General features: G+C 41.3%; 1 protein-coding gene across 3 annotated transcripts in view; it reads left to right on the top strand.

Annotated features, from left to right (window-relative positions):
* Window positions 1–22708, top strand: part of ascc3 (activating signal cointegrator 1 complex subunit 3) — a 328254-nt gene that overhangs the window by 219820 nt on the left and 85726 nt on the right. For 2 of the 3 annotated variants that reach the window (XM_078399847.1, XM_078399848.1), the window contains exons 27-34: window positions 622–788; window positions 2983–3128; window positions 4093–4213; window positions 5784–5926; window positions 18389–18526; window positions 18619–18739; window positions 19471–19603; window positions 22494–22619. In XM_078399847.1, the coding sequence (XP_078255973.1) occupies window positions 622–788; window positions 2983–3128; window positions 4093–4213; window positions 5784–5926; window positions 18389–18526; window positions 18619–18739; window positions 19471–19603; window positions 22494–22619 (1095 nt within the window). Of the gene's footprint in view, window positions 1–621; window positions 789–2982; window positions 3129–4092; window positions 4214–5783; window positions 5927–18388; window positions 18527–18618; window positions 18740–19470; window positions 19604–22493; window positions 22620–22708 lie in introns of those variants that run through there. The other variant, XR_013547292.1, reaches the window with a different exon arrangement.

The following is a 22708-nucleotide window of genomic DNA, read 5'->3' as shown; positions in this document are numbered from 1 at the left end:
GATCATTTCGTTGAACACCTTCGGTCAGTCCGCCCGGACCTACGTGATCTCCCAGTTGCCAAACACTTTAATTCCCCTTTCAATTCCCACACTAGCCTTTCTGTCCGACGCCTTCTCCATTGTCAGAGTGAGGCTAAAGGCAAATTGGAGGAACAGCATCTCATGTTTTGCTTGGGCAGCTTACAACCCAGGGGTATGAATTTTGATTTCTCTAACTTTAACTAACCTCTGTAGTCCCTTTCTCTCCATCCCTCCCACACCCAAGTCGCACCAGCTTCTCGTTCTCACCAAGCAAATAGCTAACAATAGCCTGTTTCCTTTATCATCGTTACTTTTTTGCATATCTTTCATTCATTTGTTTTATATCTCTCTACATCACTGTCTATACCTCTCATTTCCCTTTCCCCTGACTCTAGTCTGAAGAAGGGTCTCGACACGAAACGTCACCATTCCTTCTCTCTAGAGATGCTGCGTGTCCCGCTGATTTACTCCAGCATTTTGTGTCTATCTTCGGTTTAAACCAGCATCTGCAGTTCCTTCCTACACATTTAATGATCTCCGACGGTTCAAAAATGAAATCTATTCTCTATAACCTATAATATAATATATTTCCTTCTTCAGTGTGGTGGAATTGACTGGGGATGTGACTCCAGATATGAAGGCGATCAATGAGGCGGACTTGATTGTCACAACCCCTGAGAAATGGGATGGCATCAGCAGAAGTTGGCAGAATAGGAGTTACGTGCAGAAAGTGGCAATCCTCATCATAGATGAAATCCATTTACTAGGTAATGATTCAACATTGAATGAAATTAGACACTGGAGAAGTATAGTTTTGTGTATTATTTTCCCTTTTCTCCATTTTTCATGCTACTATTTTTTGCCTAGACTTAATATTGTTTTGCTATATTGTTCTTCCATGATCACCCTGGACTACCTCATAAGTTCTGAGAGCAGAATTAGGCCATTTGGCCCATCGTCTGCTCTGCCATTCAATCATGGCTGGTCTATCTTTCCCTCTCAACCCAATTCTTCTACCCCCGACACCCTTACTAATCAAGAATTTGCCAATCTCTGCCTTATAAATATACATCGACGGCCTCCACAGCCGTCTGTGGCAATGACTTCCACGGATTCACCAATCTCTGATTAAAGGATCTCAAATTGTTTCTTCACGTGTGATCCTTTTTAAACAATAGCTCTGACTGTTTCTTTTGTAATGTACTGGTTCTGCATCTTGGTTGAGGAAGCAGCCACATGGTTCTTTGCCAAGCCTCTGGCAGCAGTGCTGTTGCAAGTCCTCTATGTAGGTTTAGAAGGAATCCTGCAAAATCTTTCTCATTCCCCTCCTTGAGATAACTTGAAATTTTGGGGGAGGAGAAAGAACAAAGAATTTGCCCATTGCATTCTGCTGTTCAAACTGGTGTCTGCATTAATTTGTAAAATGTCTTAGGTTTATGCTCCTTAAATATACTGCCATCCAGGTGGGGGTATTATAACTGGATGATTGATGGGATGAAAAATTAGAGGGTTGATACAGCGTGGAAACAGGCATTTTGACCCAACTCTTGCATGCCGACCAACAGACCCCATCTACACTGGTCCCACTTGCCTGCACTTGGATCATATCCCTCTCAACCTATCCTACCATGCACCTATCTAAATGTTTTGAAATGTTGAGATAGTACCTGCCTCAACTACCTCCTCCAATAGCTTGTTCCATATACCTACCATCCTTTGTGTAAAAAAACAAAATGGCCCCTTAGGTTCCTATTAAAACTTTCTCCCCTCACCTTAAACTTCTGTCCTCTCGAATCCCCTACTCTGAGTAAAAGACTACAGACCATCAGGCCCTGGGGATTTATCAACCTTCAATCCCATCAGTCTACCCAATATTATTTCTCGCCTAATGCAAATTTCTTTCAGTTCCTATGTCTCCCTAGATCCTCTGTCCTCTAGTACATCTGGGAGATTGTTTTGTGTCTTCCTTAGTGAAGACAGAACCAAAGTGCCTGTTCAACTGCCATTTCCTTGTTCCCCATAATAATTTCACCTGTTTCTGCCTTCAAGGGACCCACATTCGGCTTTACTAATTTTTTTCTTTTAACATACCTAAAGAAACTTTTACTATCCTTCTTTATATTCTTGGCAAGCTTACCTTCGTACTTCATCTTTTCACCCTATATCCAGGCTACTGTTTGGGGGCCTGTAGATAACTCCCATTAGTGTCTTTTTACCCTTACAATTTCTCAGTTCAATCCACAATGACACTCCCATTAGTGTCTTCTTACCTTTACAATTCCTCAATTCTATCCACAGTGACTCTACATCGTCAGTCCCTATGTCACCACTCGCAAGGGACTGAATTTCATCCCTCACCAGCAGAGCTACCCCACCTCCTCTGCCCACCTGCCTGTTTTTTCTATAGGACATATAACCCTGAATATTCAGTTCCCAGCCCTGATCCTCCTGCAGCCATGCCTCTGTAATCCCCACAATGTCATATCGACCAATCTCTAACTGAGCCTCAAGCTCATCCACTTTACTTCTTATACTTCGCGCATTTATATATAATACTTTGAATCCATTATTCACCTCACCTTTCACATCGTTCCTATTTCACTTGGCCATACTCTCCTATCCCTTCGTCAGCTTTCTGTCCCGTTAATTCTGGTGTCTTTCTTAACTTTTCCTATACTCTCTTTCCCTTTAATTCCATAACTCCATCCTTGTATTTCCAATTTGTCTCACCCCCCCCCCCCCCCCCCCAACGGAATGAGAATGGTCCAAATTATGTGCATAAAATAATTTCTGCGGTATTTTGTTTTACAAATAATATACAATGCGCACATTGCAACGTTTGTCAATACCCATGGAAAGTATAAAGCTCCCCGTCTCTGTTCTAAAATGATCTGTATTTCTTAAAAACCAAGATTAATATCTTTTAAATAATTTGACAATTCAACATGTGTTTGTTTGCAGGGGATGAAAGAGGTCCTGTGCTCGAAGTAATTGTGTCCAGAACTAATTTTATCTCGTCTCACACTGAAAGTCCTGTCAGAATAGTGGGCCTATCCACTGCTCTCGCAAATGCCAAAGATCTGGCTGACTGGTTGGGCATCCAACAGGTAAGCGGAGAAAATTAGCTCACCACGAGTAATCGCACGCGACCGGCTGATGCCAAATGGATCATGTGTGCCTGTGCACTTTGGAGGTACATATCATTTAATGGTACGTTGCAGAATCCAATCAGCAATCTGTAAGCTGCAGCTGACAGTGATGAAAGGATGTGTCTTTTGTCAGGACTACTGATGGTGAATTTCAATGAGCAGTAACAATGCCCATTTTGAATAACCACTTGTATTATTAAACAAAGCTCCACAGCTCACTCCACATTGCTTTCTGTCATTTTTGAAGCTCCTGCAACTTTTTATTTTCTTCTTAAGAAAACATGAACATCAGTTACTCAGGACATGTTGCCCTTGCAGCACACAGCCTCAGAGACTACAATTAATTTGCAACTGGCACAGCTTTTATGATAATATTTTTACATGAAAATCCCATCACTGTGCCCCGCCCGGATTGGTGCACGAGTGGGAACTGAAAATAGCCAATGCACAAAATTTCAACTTTTACCCTTTTAGCATAACTTTTACTCGATTTTTAAGCACCTCTAAATTTGATTTCCCTGAATTTCCGATTTTCACCTGTTTAAAGATGCAACATGGAAACAGGCCCGTTGGTCCAAATTTACAGAAGCCGCAACCTAAAAACCCTCCATTGTCTATAAATACTCACCACAGCATACTTGTATATTTCTCATTTAATATTCATTTGCACACCTTCTTTCTGGAGGGAAGGTCCCGACCCGAAATGTCACCAATACACACATGTTATCCAGGGGTGCTGCCTGACTCGCTGAGTTACTCCAGCACTTTGTGTCTTTTTTTCTGATATTGTGGTTCATTATCCTTTTTATTTTAGATTAAATAGCAAGATGTCATTTACTGTAATGTTGGCAGAATAATTAACCAAAATGATAGCGCTTTAGGGTATAATTAAATAATATGTATCTTTTCATACTTTATTTAGAATGGGTTGTTTAACTTCAGACCGTCAGTGCGCCCCGTTCCTCTTGAAGTGCATATGCATGGCTTCCCAGGCCAGCATTACTGTCCTCGCATGGCTACTATGAACAAGCCAACATTCCAAGGTAACATTTAGAATTTAACTAGACCAATGGTTTTGAATGCAAAAAGAGTAAAGAAATTTGTGAACACACATAATTCTATTGGAAGTTTTCAAAGTACCTTAAATATCTGAATATATATCACTTGAACTACTGTGTAATTAGTGTAATTAAATTACTGAGGCAATTAATTTGAGTCATATGGCATTGAAAACGTGCACTGTGTCATTACTGTTTAGATGTCTTGAGGTTTTCTATCTGATGTGCACTCTGATTAACAGAAAGAAAGTAGCACAGTTGCTTGATAGAGAGAGTCACCCTTCACCTAATGTTGAACGAAACGTGCAATCTACTTGTGATTCAAATTGGAATCAAGAATGCGTAATGTGCCAAGGTACTGGAGACAGGTTTCAGTGTGGCCTTCAAGAGGCAATAAAATAAATATATGTTATGGCATATTTGCAAGGCCACAGAGAAGAGGACAACATGGTAAAAGAGGGCGGCACGGTGGCGCAGCGGTAGAGTTGCTGCCTTACAGCGCCAGAGACCCGGGTTTGATCCTGACTGCGGGTGCTGTCTGTACAGTTTGCACGTTCTCCCGGTGACTGCATGGGTTTTCTCCGGTTGCTCCAGTTTCCTCACACATTCCAAAGATGTGTAGGTTTGTAGGTTAATTGGCATCCATAAAAATATTGTCTTTAGTGTGTGGGATAAAACTAATGTACGGGTGATCGCTGGTCAGGGCGGACTCAGTGGGCCGAAGGGCCTGCTTCCACGCTGAATTTCTAAACTAAACTCAATTGCTCTGATGGAGGCCTGATACAGACACAATGGGCTGAATGTCCTATTGTGCTCTAACCATTCTTTGATTCTCTGATGTTTGAAATGTGATGAGCTTTTATGCTACAGCTACTTTTACAAATAAAAGATTTAAGTTCAACTCACAATAACAGATATTCCTTAAATAAGATTTTCAAATAAAGAACCATGATTTATTTGTGATACTTGCCTTCAAACTTTGTCTTTGGGGTTCACCACGTTCAGCACCAAGAATAAACAACAATTGTTTCCCAATTGTAAACAAACATTTGCAATTTTCAATTGCTGCTGCATTTGAAATAAACCAATTCTGTCTGGACTGCATGCTTATCAACTTTGTAAAGAAGCACAACATTGAACTATAGGCGATGTGAAGTCTTAAAAGTGAAATATAAACATGCTCATCTAATTTCACTGACAAGTGTTTATTAATTCCTTTGAGAATGCACTTCCTATTGATGGAGTAATAGCTGAAAAAATACATTCTCAAATGTTTAACTGTTGGGTTATCGTACTAACACCTCCGCATTATTTTAGGTCAGACTAATTACAGTTATATGGCTAAGCTTATTAGCTGTATGACATAAATGTCATTGTATTGATTGCGAGGAAGAGGGCAGTCTTGTCACCTCAGATTAATTACAGCCTGACAATAGCAAAGTACTAAACACTAATGAACAATAAATCTATTCTGGACCGTTCAACACAGCTGTTCCTTAGGCACCAACAAGTCATTAGATGTCGAGCTTTTACAAATAGTTATTTTTCTTAACAGCTATTCGGAGCCATTCACCATCCAAGCCCGTGTTGATCTTCGTATCATCCCGACGTCAGACTCGTCTCACAGCTTTGGATTTGATAGCCTTTCTGGCAGCAGAGGAAGACCCTAAACAGTGGCTACACATGGATGAGAGAGAGGTACGATGTTCAGCCTGAAATTGGGTTCAGTTGCTTTGCTTGGTAAGAAAACTATATTTATTAATAGTAACATGGAACATTACAGCATGGAACATGGAACAAGCCCTTCAGCCCACAATGTCTGTGTCTAACAGGATGTCAAGACCATTTCTTATCTGCCTGCACATAATTCATATCTCTCCATTCCGCACATATGTATGTGCTGATCCAAAAGTCTCTGAACGCCACTATCGTATCTGCCTCCACCACCACCTTTGGCAGTGCGTTCCAGGCATTCCCCACCCTATGTGTTTAAAAAAAAAATTGCCCTCGCACATCTCTTTTAAAGTTTATCCCTCTTGTCTTAAAGCTATGCTGTTTAGTATTTGATATTTCCGTCCGTTCAGCATATCTACCGTATCTATGGCTCTCAATTTTCTGCATGCTTTGACAGAACTATAAAAGACTACTAGCATTCACAAAGATGTGTTAAATCACCATTTCCTGTCATGGCTGGGATGAAATCAAAGGGTTCGTGATCATGAGGTGGAAATGAACCTGAGTACTGTATTGAAGGGCAGAGGAAAGATCAGAAATTAAGACCCAGCACAATGAATAATCGTATGTAAGGAACATCTTGATACGTTTGCAAACAAGTGTTTACTTGTACGTTCTGGGAGTGTACAACATTGGCCACTTCTGCTTCTAATTTATCCTGTAATTTTCCGGAAGCATCAGCAGCAGTGTTTGTTGCAAAAAACAATTTGATAAAGGTCTGACACAAAAATTGAATAAAAGTGACATTGCTCAGAACTGGAGACACAGAGATTTTAGATGCTCCTTCTTCTTCTTAGACAATAGACAATAGGTGCAGGAGGAGGCCATTCGGCCCTTCGAGCCAGCACCACCATTCAATGTGATCATGGCTGATCATTCTCAATCAGTACCCCGTTCCTGCCTTCTCCCCATACCCCCTGACTCTGCTATCCTTAAGAGCTCTATCTAGCTCTCTCTTGAATGCATTTGAGGCAGCAGAAGTTATGAAGCTGCTTCTGCTTCTGCTGTCTCTGTTTGTTGTCGTTCGCCTGACTGAGGTCAGTTGACAGGGGTCACCACGGGGAGGTCGACAACGTGAGCCCCTTTAGATGCTCCCATCTTGAGCAAAACACAAAGTGCTGGATGAACTCAGCAGGTCAGGCAGCATTGAGGACAGTCGATGTTTGGGGTCGTAACCCTTATTTGGATAAAGGAGGGTCTGAATAAAGTTCCTGACCTGAAACCTTGTCTGTCTATTCCCACCCCAGATGCTGCCTGACCTGCTGAGTTTCTCCAGCACCTTATGGTTCAGAAATGGTTATTATTTCATTTCAAGGTGCATTTTTAAAGGAGTGGCTCTGAAATAAAACATCCCCAGGTGATTGCATTTCGGAGCCATAACGTTAGATGTGCAGAGTCAGATAGAGCATCTGAGAGCAAATTAAACTGAGCACTAAGCTGAACAGCCAACGAAAGTATGCACCTGAGTATTGTGCTTAAACCGTGCAGTCCACTCATTAGGGAGTTTCAGTCACTGAGACTGAAGGGATCTCTCCAAAGGGATCACATTGATGGCTCTTCTAATAAAAGAGTAATGAGATATGACAGTGACACCCAAATCCTAAGAATTGAAAAAAATAAAAGAACAGGGAGAAGAAGTATGAACTATTAAAATTTGATTGCAAGGACTTGAATGAAGTACCCATTTTCAGTGGGATTGTAAAAGTAAATCCAGAGCACCACTTCAAATTAATCCTCCCCAAAAACTGCAATAACTGCACAGGATTTCTTGAACTGTCCGTCACCAAATTTGTTTCCCAGAATTTGTATAATTTCTGGATCTGAGAAAGTTATCAGGACATGGAAGGACAGGACAGTGTATGGGTTTAAAGTGAGACGGGCAAAATTTAAAAGGAACCTGATGGGCAACTCAAATGGTGTTGGGTATTTGGAACTGCCAAGGTGGTAGTTGAGGCAGGTTCTATAACAACATAAAAGACACTGGGACAGGTACATCGGAAAGATTTAGAGGGATATGGGCCAATGCGGACACATGGGAGTTACTTTGATGGGCCATGATGGTCGGCATGGATGATTCCAATGCTATGAAAACTCCTTCACTACCATGGAGCCGCTGTGCCAACTACATCAGCAAGCCAGAGGCAAGACTGATGGAGTTGCTTTACTGCTTAGGGTAAATGCAGTCAATGGTTGACAGTCCAGACAAACAGACAGTAAAATCTGGCAGGGTCTTTGACCCAAAGCACAGTTGAAGCGATGCAGAAAGGTTTTTCTACCACAAGTAGTATCTATATCAGAGAAATGAGAAATCAATTTCTGGTGGCATGACAAACCTTCACACTGTCTCACTGAAATCGTTGTATGGGGTGGGGTGTTAACCATGACATCGAACTGCTACTGTTTCTTAGTCACAATATATATAATATCCTATTATATATTCTATATCTGTATAATATATAAACATATATGTGGAGTATTTCTCATTGTTCTAAAATCTAGACAGTACACAAAGAATGTGTCTATTCTTTCCACATGGGCAACCCTTGCATCTCAGAAATCAAGCAAATGAACCTTTCCTGCACTGCCCCCAATATAAGTATAACTCTCTTTAATAATAACATCTGGTCTGTGCCAGCAATTAAGTGGAATATTTGCCCAATTGCAGCAAGATTTCTCTATTTTTCTGCTCCACCATCCTCGCGACGAGGTCGACATTCCACTTGTCTTTGTAATCGCTTGTACTATTTCCTGCATTTCATGTGCGAGCTTACCCTGATTCCTCTGCACAGCTGCATTCAGTAGTTGCTCTCCATTCAAATAAGAAATTCAGACCAACCTTCTGGAATTTTTTGAGGAAGTAACAATAGACAATAGACAATAGGTGCAGGAGGAGGCTATTCGGCCCTTCGAGCCAGCACCGCCATTCAATGTGATCATGGCTGATCATTCTCAATCAGTACCCCGTTCCTGCCTTCTCCCCATACCCCCTGACTCCGCTATCCTTAAGAACTCTATCCAGCTCTCTCTTGAATGCATTCAGAGAATTGGCCTCCACTGCCTTCTGAGGCAGAGAATTCCACAGATTCACAACTCTCTGACTGAAAAAGTTTTTCCTCATCTCAGTTCTAAATGGCCTACCCCTTATTCTTAAACTGTGGCCCCTTGTTCTGGACTCCCCCAACATTGGGAACATGTTTCCTGCCTCTAACGAGTCCAACCTCTTAATAATCTTATACATTTCGATAAGATCTCCTCTCATCCTTCTAAATTAGAACGGTTGTTCCTAACAAGTAGAATGGATAAGGGAGAGCCAGTGGATGTGGTGTATCTGGACTTTCAAAAAGCCTTTTTCAAGGTCCCACACAAGCGATTAGTGTGCAAAATTAGAGCGCATGGTACTGAGGGTAGGGTATTGACATAGATAGAGAACGTTGGCAGACAGGAAGCAAAGAGTAGGAATTAACGGGTCCTTTTCGGAATGGCAGGCAGTGACTAGTGGGATGCTGTAAGGCTCGGTGCAGGGACTGCAGTTATTTACAATATATATTCACGATTTAGACGAAGGAATTAAATGTAACATCTCCAAGTTTGCAGATGACACAAAGCTGGGTGGCAGTGTGAGCTGCGAGGAGGATGCCAGGAGGCTGCAGGGTGACTTGGATATGTTAGGTGAGTGGGCAGATGCATGGCAGATGCAGTATAATGTGGATGAATGTGAGGTTATCCACTTTGGTGGCAAGAACTGCAAGGCAGATTATTATCTGAATGGTGTCAGATTAGAAAAGGGGGAAGTGAAGAAAGCTAATGGCATGTTGGCCTTCATTGCAAGAGGATTTGAGTTTAGGAGCATCCTACTGCAGTTGTACAGGGCCCTGGTGAGACTGCACCTGGAGAATTGTGTGCAATTTTGGTCTCCTAATTTGAGGAAGGGCATTATTACTATTGAGGGAGTGCAGCGTAAGTTCATCAGGTTAATTCCCGGGATGGCGGGACTGACATATGATGAAAGAATGGGTCGACTGGGCTTGTATTCACTGGAATTTAGAAGGATGGGAGGGGATCTTACAGAAACATATAACATTCTTAAAGGATTGGACAGGCTAGATGCAGGAAAATGTTCCCGATATTGGGGGAGTCCAGAACCAGGGGTCACAGTTGAACAATAAGGGGTAGACCATTTAGGACTGAGATGAGGAAAAACTTTTTCACCCAGAGAGTTGTGAATCTGTGGAATTCTCTGCCACAGAAGGCAGTGGAAGCCAATTCACTGGATGTTTTCAAGACAGAGTCAGATTTAGCTCTTAGGGCTAAAGGAATCAAGGGATATGGAGAAAAAGCAGGAACGGGGTTCTGATTTTAGATGATAAGCCATGATCACATTGAATGTTGGTCCTAGCTCGAGGGGCCGAATGGGCTACTCATGCACCTATTTTTCTATGGGGTTTTTTCTATGTTTCTAAATATTCTTGCTTTGGTCATTATATTGTAAGATGCTTGGATTCCATGAGTATGCATTTTGCAACCCAGCTATGCCTGCCCATATGCTTTGAACATTGTTTGGCATTAGCCAGAGCGTAACAAATGACAGAGCTCGGAGCACTTTGCTTGCATGCCATAAAATGGAATGGTGGCATTTGGCTTTTGTCAGTGCAGCCATTAGTGAAGCATTAACCATGGTCGTCATGAAATCTGGGCAATGCCTAGCAGTGTTGGAAATTTCATTCCGGTGTATTAGGCCATGCTGACAGTTGTAGTCAGACCATTTGCTGAATGGAATATTGGCACCAGTCGTATTTGAATATTTCTAGTAAATAAAAACAAAATGTTGGAAGCACTCAGCAAATTGGGCAATACCTATTGAAAATCCTTTCATTGTGATTTACAACATCTGTATTTTTTTAGTTTTCTTTCAGAGTTGGTTTCGACAATTTCAGAGTAAGCAGTGAGAGAAATAATCAAATATTGCATGCCGCACAATTGTTTTTCTGCACCAAAGATCTTAAATGTACAATCGTTAAAAAAATGAATGTTAAATAGTTTGTATTGCCAACTTGGGACAGTATTCGGATGTGACACAATTGCCTTGAGAGCTGAATATTTGCTTCATTAATTTGAAATTTTCATTGCTTCCATAGAACCAGCTTGGGCAATTCTGTAATATCGCCAGAGTATTTTTCTTGTAATTCTTTGCAGATCTCTAAGATTTGCAGATACTATCGCAACGTTTAAGCAGTTACTTTTTTTACAATGTTTAAGAAACATATGGACAGATACATGGATAGGACAGGTTTTGAGGCCAAATGCAGGCAGGTGGGACTTGTGTAGATGGGACAGGTTTGTCGGTGTGGGTAAGTTGGGCCGAAGGGCCTGTTTCCACGCTGTAAGACTGAGATACTGACAACTTGGAAATAATTGCATCAAGAGTCTATGGTGCGATGTAGCACTGGTATGGTGTCAAGATAGGGTTATTATATTCTAATACAAAAGGATGTTAACAGTATTTTTAAACACAATCTAATAGTTGTTATTATTCTTCTAATGCTATCCCATTTCTCAATTTCTTTCACTCAAATCAATAACACGTTGATTAAAATTTGAAGAGCTTGATAACCACAAGACCTACGATCCCTTGGGTGAAATTAAATTTGGTTGTGGAAAAAATGGCTGGGGGTCTGTTTCTCAGTCTAGTTTCTTTTCCCTGGATAAGACTTTGGAAAGCAATTAACCAAAAGATGATTTTAAACTATGATTTAATTATCTTAATTCCCATAGTCACAATTTAAATAGACACTTTTGTAAGAAACCAAAATCATTTCCGGTAGAAACAAAAGTGCAATAATAAGTTGAATTTATTGTGAATTAGTTCCAGCAATATTCTTGAAACTAAGCAACAGCTGCAGTTGTGTCAGAATTAGTACCCCAGTCATTCACATAATGTTCTTTTTTAACATAGGCTCAAAGTTCATACCTCACTCTTTGTAATAAACAGTTAATAACATTTAAGGTTTAAGAATCATCGATATCATTACATTAATTTCAGTGTTTCTAGTTTAGTTTAAGTTCAGTGATAGAGTCAGACAGTATGGAAACAGGCCCTTTGGCCCAACTTGCCCACACCGACCAACATGTCCCATCTACACTAGTCCCACCTGCCTGCGTTTGGCCGATATCCCTCTAAACCTGACCTATCCATGTACCTGTCTGAATGTTTTTTAAACGCTGCGATACTACCTGCCTCAACTTCCTCTTCCGGAAGCTCGTTCCATACACCCACCACTCTTTGTGTAAAAAAGTAAAATATTTCCCCCCTCACCTTAAACCTATATCCTCTGGTGCTCGATACAATGTGGAATCAGGCCCTTCAGCCCACTGAGTCCTCGCCGACCAACGATTGCCCTTATACTAGTCCCATCCTACACACTGGGGACAATTAACCTACAATCTTGCATGTCTTTGGAATGTGGGAGGAAACCGAGCACCCAGAGAAAACCCACGCAGTCACAGGGAGAACGCATAATCTGCATACAAACACCACCCATGGTCAAGATGGAGCCGGGGTCTCTGATGCTGTAAGGCAGAAACTCTACCGCTGTGCCACTGTGCATTATTCGTAGTTTCTTATATCCAGAAATCATGTATGTAAATGAGTAGCACCCTTGGGCATTTAATGGCTGTGGATAATGGTGAGCAGTTTTTCGTTATTCTGAACAGATAATTTGTGACGAATGAAAGCTGTTGTCTGTTGAAGGTACACAACTTTTAGTTTTGTGCAACAGTAAACCATTTTCAGTATCCGTTTTATGTCATGTTGGGTAGGAGCCAAATTAGCATTATTTCCAGACATCTGTTTCTTCATCACAAATGCTTTGAAATGAGAATCCAATTAATTAACGTGATGCAAGTGTCAGCACACCAGGCATTTAACTGGACAGTTCAATGCAGGAGGAGTAAAAACATTAGGCAAGGGCCTCTAAAAATAAATAATCCTGGAGAAAATGGCTAAAACAAAGCTGGAGACATTTGGCCAACTAGTCCCATCGTGCCATCTTTTTGGAGGTGCGCTTAGCATTGGAACATAAATTACACAACACAATTGGAATGCTGTCAAGCCATCAACAGGATGTGCCCATATGCTACCCACGGAACGGCAGCCACGTAACTAATTAACTAAACATATCCTTGAACATAGAGTATTCATGTGTGAGTTGTAATTTTCCAGATATTAAAATGAACATTGCCGTCCAACAAGGGTCATTATATTTCAACAGAAATTGATTGTAAATAATGCCTCTGGGGGAAAATAGCTCACAGTTTTCTGACGAGTCTTAAATAAAGTGATAGCTTAGTGTTTGTTAATTGTTAAAGATGGTGCTAATAAAAGAAAATTGAATAAAGCTTGCTTTAGTGGAACTGCTTTTGAATAGAAGTAGCACAGACTGTGAAACTGTTTGTGTGGTGGCTTAAAACATCAAAAATCGATCAGGTACATGCATCTTTGAGAACTGCTGGTTTAGCTGGTATTGTACCAAGCTAACTCGTTTTGCACCAGTTTATTATTATGTTTTGGATAGTGACACTGGACAAGCCAGCTTTTACTGCAACTCAAGATGTCCGTACCAACGTGTTCTGCAACTGTTCTTGAGGTGCCCTTGCCATTTTGTTAGAAAGTTGGTTCCATGATTTTGACATGATGACATTGGTCAATGGCACCATGTGTGCAAATCCCAATGTGCCACAAGTAAGAGGACATCAGATGATGATGTATCCTCCTCCTCTTCCATCTAGTTACTAGAACCTGCTGGTTTAGGAGTGCTCTCAAATATATACGGCTGAGTTACCACAGTGTATCAATTTGGTAGTACACACTGCAGGCAAGGTGCATTGGTGATTGAGGGAGTAGATGTTGGGGGTCAGGCTTCTGATGATAAAAAAGTGTGCTGTTGCAGCTACACCAATTAAAATAAGCAAGGAGTCCGTTATTTAACTCTTTTACCTTTTGTCTTTTACGTTTTGTCATTGGTGAGCATACTTTGGGATATTAGGACGTTATTCATTAATGCTGGAGTTCCTCACCTCTGACACGCTCTGAGGTAAAGGGTTCCATATTTTAAGTGTTCTGAGTATAGAAGTTGGGATGTTATGCTACATGACATTGGTGAGGCCCCATGTGGATCTCGTTATGGTAAAGATGTTGTTAAGCTGTAAAGGGTGGAGAGAAGATATACGTGGATGCTGCCAGTACTCAAGGACCTGATCGTTTAGGGAGAGGTTGAGCAGGCTAGGAGTTTATTCCTTGGAGTGCAGGAGGATGAAGGTGACCTTATAGAGCTGTATCACATCACAAGGGGAATAGATAGGGTAAATGCACAGAGTCGTTTACCCCGAGCAGTGGAATCGAGAAGCAGAGGACATAGGTTTAAGTTAAGAGGAGAAAGATTTAATAGGAACTTGAGGGACTACTTTTTCACACAAATGATGGTGGATGTATGGAACAAGCTGCCAGAGGAAGTAGTTGAGGCAGCTACAATCGCAACATTTAACAGACATTTGGACAGTTACATACATGGACAGGAAAGGCTTAGAAGGATATGGCCCAAATATAGGCAGGTGGGACCAGTGTAGATGGGGCATTTTGTTCGGCGTGGGCCTGTTTCCATGCTGTATGACTCTGTGACACTAATTATTCTCTCTTGATAACTGACTGGATTATGAACATTTTGATAAGAGATTTCAGACTGGCACTCAACTACTCCAGTGGTTCCCAAATGTACATGAACCTGATTAATTTTCAATCTTTTAAAGCAGCTTATTATCAGTGAACCCTGGGCAGTTAATAGTGGATGATTCAATGATAGAAAATCATAGAAAGGTTGTTAGGCTCTCTTTTGCTTCGGGTAACTAGTTTGTCTGCAGTTCTGTAATGCAAATGTTACTTGCCACGTGGCAGGTCAAGCCTGGGTGTTGTGTGGGTTCTTGTGTAATTCCACCCGTCCATTTCTCAGACTAATCAGTGGCAAAATAATGGAAGTCATCAAACTTTGTTATTTGACCTAGTAATCTACTCGACATCATGGACGTGTTTATCGATGTCAGAGCAAATATCGAGAGGTGAGGTAAGGGTGACCTTGCTTGACATTATGGCAACATTGAACTGAGTATGATATGAGAGACCTCATCTAACTGGTCAGTTGAGTACAACATGCAAACGGAGTGATACATTGCATCCATAAAGGTGTGAGGGGTCATGGGGATCAAATTCAGCATAGCACTGAAAGCAACACTGCAGGAGTTCCTCAGGCAGCATCCTTGACCTAATCTTCTTGTCCTCCATGATAATCTCTTGATTTTAAAATCAAAGGTAGAACTAGGCGCATCAGTAGAGTTGCTGCCTTGCAGCACCAGAGACCCGGATATGATCCTGACTACGGGTGCTATCTGTAAGAAGCTTGTACGTTTTCCCCATGACCTGCATGGGGTTTTCTCCAGAAGCTGCGGTTTCCTCCCACACCAAAAACGTATAGTTTTATAGGTTCTGAAGCCTACCAGTCTGAAGAAGAGTCTCGACCCAAAACATCACCCATTCCTTCTCTCCAGAGATGCTGCATGTCCCACTGAGTTACTCCAGCTATTTGTGTCTATTTTCAGATTTATGGGTTAATTGGCTTTGTAAAATTGTTTAAAAAATGGTCCCAATTGTATATAGGATAGTGTATGTGTGCGGGGATCGCAGGTCGCTGTGGACTCAGCGGGCCAAAGGGCCTGTTTCCGCAGTGTATCTCTAAACTCAAACTTGTTGATAATGATTACAGTTTGATCAGTGTCATTCACAATTCCATTGATGATGATACGGAACATACAGCCATTGCAGTGAATAGCACAACTTCAGTGGTGGATCAGATATATTCGGGGAGGTTTAGGTCAGCACAAAATTTACAGAACAAAATAAAGGAGGCCATCCATGCGATTATTGGTTAAAAAATGCATGGACGAGGGTTGCAGTAAGGCCTGTGTAGAGTGGTGGAGAACAGATAAAACTTCAGATGCTGGAATCGGAAACAAATGCAGAAATCCTTTATTACTTCCGCTAGTTGCAACGGATTTCCTCCACCAGTCACATACTCCCCTCCCTACCCCTTACTGCTTTCTACTGGGACCACTCACTCCAGGACACCCTGATTGACTCATCCAAACCCACTATCCACCCCTGTCACCCAGCATTTTCCCCAGCAACCATAGGAGGTGCAACAGATGTTCCTGCATCTCCTTGCTCACCACTACCAAGAGACCCAAAAGGCCCTACCATTTCAGACAAAGATCAGTCCTAAAGCAGGGCCTCGATCCAAAACATTGGCAGTCCCTTTGCCTCCACAGATGGTGGACCCTCTGATTTCCTCCAGTAAAATGGAGACACAAGGAACTGCAGATACTCGAATCTTGCATAGAAACATAGAAAATAGGTGCAGGAGTAGGCCATTCGGCCCTTCGAGCCTGCACCGCCATTCAATATGATCATGGCTGATCATCCAGCTCAGTAACCTGTACCTGCCTTCTCTCCATACCCCCTGATCCCTTTAGCCACAAGGGCCACATCTAACTCCCTCTTAAATATAGCCAATGAACTGGCCTCAACTACCTTCTGTGGCAGAGAATTCCACAGACTCACCATGCAGACTTGCATAGAACATAATGTGCTGGAATAACTCAGTGGGACTGGCAGCATCTCTGGAGGACATGCATAGCCGGTACTTAGGGTTGGGATCTATCTTCAGTCTGAAGAAGGGTCCCGACCCGAAACCTCACTAATCCATGTGTTCCAGAGATGTTGCCTGACCTGTTAGTTAGTCCAACATTATAATTTGCTCCAGTAGTTTATTTTTGCTCCAGATTCCAGCATCTGCTGTCTCTGGTGTCTCCAGACTAAGAATGGAAAGGCATCATCGTTGTTGCTAGAGCTGGATGTCATGAGGTTTTGTGAGAAATCTGAAATCTTGTTCTCAGATGATGTTGCCAAGGAGAGCATATTAAGGATAAACTATTGGGGAATACTAATGAGGACTGTGTGAGTAAAGCAGTAGTGATTCTCTGGTTATGATGCGTGTTTTGCAATTTATATCCAATAATATTCATGATGTTCATGATAATATCCTAATGATTAATTAGTCAATAGCACTGCACTTAAATTGTGCAGTAATTAATGATTAAGAAACATTACAAACTAACCTTGACAATATTGTAATTGTTCACACACCTCTTGTATTTAACGGCATAATTATATTTCTCTTCCAATGACTTTTTTTTTATCAGAACCACATTGCTATATTTATAGAAGTACTTTGACAACACATCATTTACTCATTGTTATAGTTATGCATGTGTTAGTGAAGTTTTGATCGGTCTGGAAACACATGCAGTGATGATTTATGCAAACACATGACTGTCTCCTAGCAGCAGCCGTGGTTTCCTGCTGTTAACAACCCAGCAGATTCATTAAGCAAGGAGCAGCCTCCTAACTAGGGACCTTCTGCAATTTGCATTGCAGATCCTTAGGCATTATACACAGGAAACAATGACCACAATCAATGCCTGCAAATGAAAATTGAATCATCTGCATTGTAAGGCTTGCTGCATTTAGGATTTTATTCCTGATCTATTGGCTATTCTTTGAAATTGTATAAAATAATCTGGGAGCTGTATTTATGAATGTTGTTTTATGTGATATAACAGAAAGAGCATGACCACCTTTTCAAAGTGATGAGGCACAACAACCCATCTGACACAGCCTTCCAACACATTTGTTCCTATTCCTGTGCATTGTCCATTCATGAATGCTCAGGCCACTTGACATTTTAACCAGCAATCCTGTGTGCTTAAATTATAGTTTATAATCTTTTTTTTTTGCAGTTCTTTAAGAAGGTCTTCTGATGGTCCAAGTGCACTAAACCATGTGCAGATGTTGATTGTGGCCTGTGTGCAATACCTCTGGATCCCTAATGCAAACTGGAGAAAGCCTTTGTACCACTTCTGATTTGACCCCGTCGATTGTGCTAGTTGCAATGTCAAAAAACATATTTATCAAACATGATTTCTCTTTCATAAATCCATGTTGACATTGCCAATCCAATTACAGTTATCTAAATGCCCTGTTACCACTTTCACAATAATTCTTTCTGATATTTCTCTTGATGTTATACTTTCCGTCTTCGAATCGGTGAATCATTCCACAACTTGTATAATTTTCAAAGACTATAACTAGTGCATCTACTTTTTTCATAGCCAATTTCTTCAAAACATTCAGACACAGGAAGAAGAAAGCATGGACCAAATTTGTTCTTTCCATTGTTGTCAGAATTATTATTCCTTAAGGACCTCGTTTCAGAGAATGGATTGTTGAACTAATACACTTTCTGTTGCTGTTTATCTTTATAGATGAGTGATATAATTGAGATGGTGAAAGATTCCAATCTAAAACTGACATTAGCCTTTGGTATTGGACTACATCATGCTGGGCTGCATGAACGTGATCGGAAACATGTGGAAGAACTCTTTGTTAATTGCAAGATCCAAGTAAGCAACTACATCTTTTCATAATATCCTGTCCATTTCATTTTTTTAAAGTTGGAATGAATTTGATTCTATTTGTACTGATACTGTTGTAGATTCTTATTGCCACCAGCACGTTGGCTTGGGGGGTGAACTTCCCTGCTCATCTCGTCGTTGTAAAGGGTACTGAGTATTATGATGGAAAAACTAAACGTTACGTGGACTTTGCAATTACAGGTGAGCTGCTCAAATATGGTGGTTACCTTCTCTATTTCTCCTGCACTATTTGTTACATATTTTCCTCAGTGTTTTCCAATTGTTTTGTTTGAAAATATTGAAAAGCAAGAGAAAATAGTTCATGTTATACTAGCAGAATTAGGCCATTCAGCCCATCAAGTCTACTCTGTCATTCAATCATGGCTGATCTATCCCTCCCAATCCCATTCTCCTGCCTACTCCCCATAATCCCTGACACCCTTACTAATCAAGGATCTGTCATTCTCTGCCATAACAATATCCACAGACAGCCATCTGTGGCAATGAATTCCACAGATTCACCACCCTTTGATTAAAAATAGTAAACCTTCCAAAGCTTTCCCTTTCTGGTACATAATGGCTGTACAACATCTGGGCTACATGGATTTCCATCCAATACAGGGTCAGTAGCATACAGTATGTGGAGAGGAAACTACTGAGCTCTAAAATCTTCCCAACCAGCCCACCCTAATGTAGGTAAGCAAGGAGGAACGTCTTTCAACAAGGCTTGACTACTTTCCATGTAGATAGCATATTTCTGAACAATTTCACTATCTGAAAAGCACTTAAATGCTACCATAGAAGGAGGTTGGACTTTTATCAAATGAAATGATTGAGGTGGGCTGAATATTTTTGGTCACATAATTATCTTTCAACCTAATGACTGGAATTATAAACGAGCAAAACAAAATTTCTTATTTGTGTAACTTCAGATGTTCTACAGATGATGGGACGTGCAGGCCGGCCACAGTTTGATGACCAGGGAAAAGCTGTGATATTGGTCCATGATATCAAAAAAGATTTCTATAAGAAGTTTCTGTATGAACCCTTCCCTGTTGAATCAAGGTGAGTTTTTATGACATTTTTTTGTTTCACCAAAAAGCTGCGCATTAAATTTAAAATTTCTTGAACTTATTTGTTTCTATGAGGGATATAATTCTTCCCCATTTTCCGTTCCAGTCTTTGAAACGATTCAGAAAAAGTCAAGCTAAAACTGTCTGTACTTTATCCAAACAATATACTTAAATTCAACTGAGAAGAGCACAGTTACATTTTTCATGCCAGCACCAAACAGTTCCAAGAGCCTCTCTGAGACAGACTGTCATCTCATAAATACTTCGGGCCACAAATAGCTGGGATGATATCAGCAAAACACAGTTCACACAGACAATATGCATCCACCAAAAAAAAGCTTCCCATCATAGTTATAGAGTGATCCAGCGTGGAAGCAGGCCCTTCAGCCCAACTTGCCCACACCGGCCAACATGTCCCAGCTACATTAGTCACACCTGCCCGCGTTTGGCCCCTATCCCTCCAAACCTGTCCTTTCCATGTACCTGTCTACCTGTTTCAGAAACGTTGGGACAGTCCCTGCCTCAACTACCTCCTCTGGCAGCTCTTTCCATAAACCTTTGTGTGAAAAAGTTACCCTTCAGATTCCTATTAAGTCTTTTCCCGTTTATCTTAAACCTAAGTCTTCTGGTCATCGATTCACCTACTCTGGGCAAGAGGCTCTGTGCATCAAGTCATTCATCTATCATGCCATTTAATTTTATTTAAAGCCCATATCCCAGGGACAAAGTGTCACGTACCTTTCTCCTAGCATTCTAATCAAATAAAGGCTATGTATCCACTTTCCAAATGCAATTAACATAGTGGGCAGGGGTGCCAACTATCTCACTCCAAAATAAGGGACAAGGTGACATCACCTCCCCGCGCCCCACGTGACCTCACCCAGTCAGCGACCACGTGCTCCCGCTCCACCAAAGGCGGCCACCGGGCCAGGAGGCGGGTTGCTACGCAACCTCCGTTAGGCGGCGCCCGGGCCTACACTGTCCAGGCCTACACTGTCCGGGCCTACAGCGTCCGGGCCGACAGCGCCCACCGGGTCTAATACGAGACAAGGGCGGTCCCGTACGGGACAAACCAATTTAGCCCAAAATACGGGATGTCCCGGCTAATACGGGACAGTTGGCAACCCTTGTAGTGGGCCAGAAAAAGGTATCAGGATCCAAGGATCACTGATGCATGCTTCATCATTTACTTTATATGGCACTAAACATGTTTTAAGATAAAATTTTATAAATATTGGAATTTAACCAATTTTCTTCTCGGAATTTATGATTAATTTTCAGCTTCTGAGTACTTACATGATAGCATATTATACGTAATAAATTGTTACATTTGAAAATAACCCTAAAAGAGAATTAAACAAAAACAGAAACGCCAGTCAAATTGAAAACTCTCACAGTTCTCAACCTAAGTTTTAGTTTGACTCTATTCATTTCATAGCGAGAGGATTTGAGTATAGGAGCAAGGAGGTCCTACTGCAGTTGTACGGGGCCCTGGTGAGGTGCACCTGGAGTATTGTGCGCAGTTTTGGTCTCCTAATTTGAGGAAGGACATTCTTGTTATTGAGGGAGTGCAGCGTAAGTTCACCAGGTTAATCTCCAGGATGGCAGGACTGACATCTGATGAAAGAATGGAGCGACTGGGCTTATATTTACTGAAATTTTGAAGGATGAGAGGGGATCTTATAAAAAACAAATAAAATTATTAAGGGATTGGACAGGCTAGATGCAGGAAAAATGTTCCCGATGTTTGGGGAGTCCAGAACTAGGGGTCACAGTTTAAGAATAAGAGGTAGGCCATTTAGGACTGAGATGAGGAAAACGTTTTCACCCAGAGAGCAGTGAATCTGTGGCATTCTCTGCCACAGAAGGCAGTGGAGGCGAATTCACCGAATGTATTCAAGAGACAGTTGGATATAGCTCTTGGGACTAACGGAATCGAGGCATATGGGGAGAAAGCAGGAATGGGGTACTGATCAGCAATGATCATATTGAATGCTGGTGCTGGCTCGAAACGCCGAATGGCCTACTCCTGCACCTATTTTCTAGGTTTCTAAGTAGAAAGTGCATCTAAAATACATTAATGAATTTCTTGCAGAATTGTCAGTTTAGGGTTCTGAGCATTATTATTGATATTGAATACATATACTGGTTAGTTAATTTGCTCCTTTCAAATAATTATAGCCAAACCCATTTTTTGTTTCAGTTTTAATGTTAAGACAAAAATGTGGAATGTAATCTTATAAATATTGATTAAAATGTTAAGGAGTATTCAAATGCGACCGGCGGTCGGTGGAGGAACCATTGTGAGGGGGGAGGGGGAAGAACAATGGAGGATCCAGCGTGGGGTGGACCGCCATGAGGGAGGGGTAAGAACAATGAACAATGGAGGACCTGGCGTGGGGGGACCACCGGGAAGGAGGAGAACAATGGAGAGCGGGACGAGGGGGGAGAACAAAGGAGGAGCCGGTGGGGGTACTTTGTAACTTTGACAGGGCCATATGTGGCGACTGTTTGCAAACCTTGGGTATGCAAGCAAAGAATTTCACGTGCCTTGTCACATGTGACAACAAAGTCTTCCATTCCAAATGTTTCATCAAGTCTGTCTTGTAATCCACAAACGGTAGTCATAGCAATATTAGTGCAATACTGAGATTACCTGTCACAAGTTGTGCTTGTCTGCATGACATACTAAATTGGTTAATTGATCCGGAAATGTCTTCCGGCAAAAGCATATTACTAGGGAGCAGATTCCCTCTATTTTCAAATTTGAGCGTCAAGAATGCCAGCAAACAAAATCTTTACCCTATGTCATTTGATCCCAAGAAAGGGAATTAATACTCGTCCTGTTTGTTGATTACTATTACATGTTTCCCACATTGTAGTTTATTGGAAGTTCTCTCTGACCACATGAATGCTGAGATTTCTGCTGGAACGGTTGGTTCCAAACAAGATGCCATGGACTACATTACGTGGACGTACTTTTTCCGTCGTCTTATCATGAATCCCAGGTTAGTAAAAGGAACCTTTATTTTCCAGATAAAAAAACAAGTCGATTGACTTGATTGGTTATCAAATTGATTGATTATTATTTTTACCA

Source organism: Rhinoraja longicauda, chromosome 5 (assembly GCF_053455715.1).
Source record: "Rhinoraja longicauda isolate Sanriku21f chromosome 5, sRhiLon1.1, whole genome shotgun sequence".
NCBI classification, from domain to species: Eukaryota; Metazoa; Chordata; class Chondrichthyes; order Rajiformes; family Arhynchobatidae; genus Rhinoraja; species Rhinoraja longicauda.
Note: the sequence above shows the minus strand (reverse complement) of the source record. Positions and strands in the feature narration are given on the sequence as shown.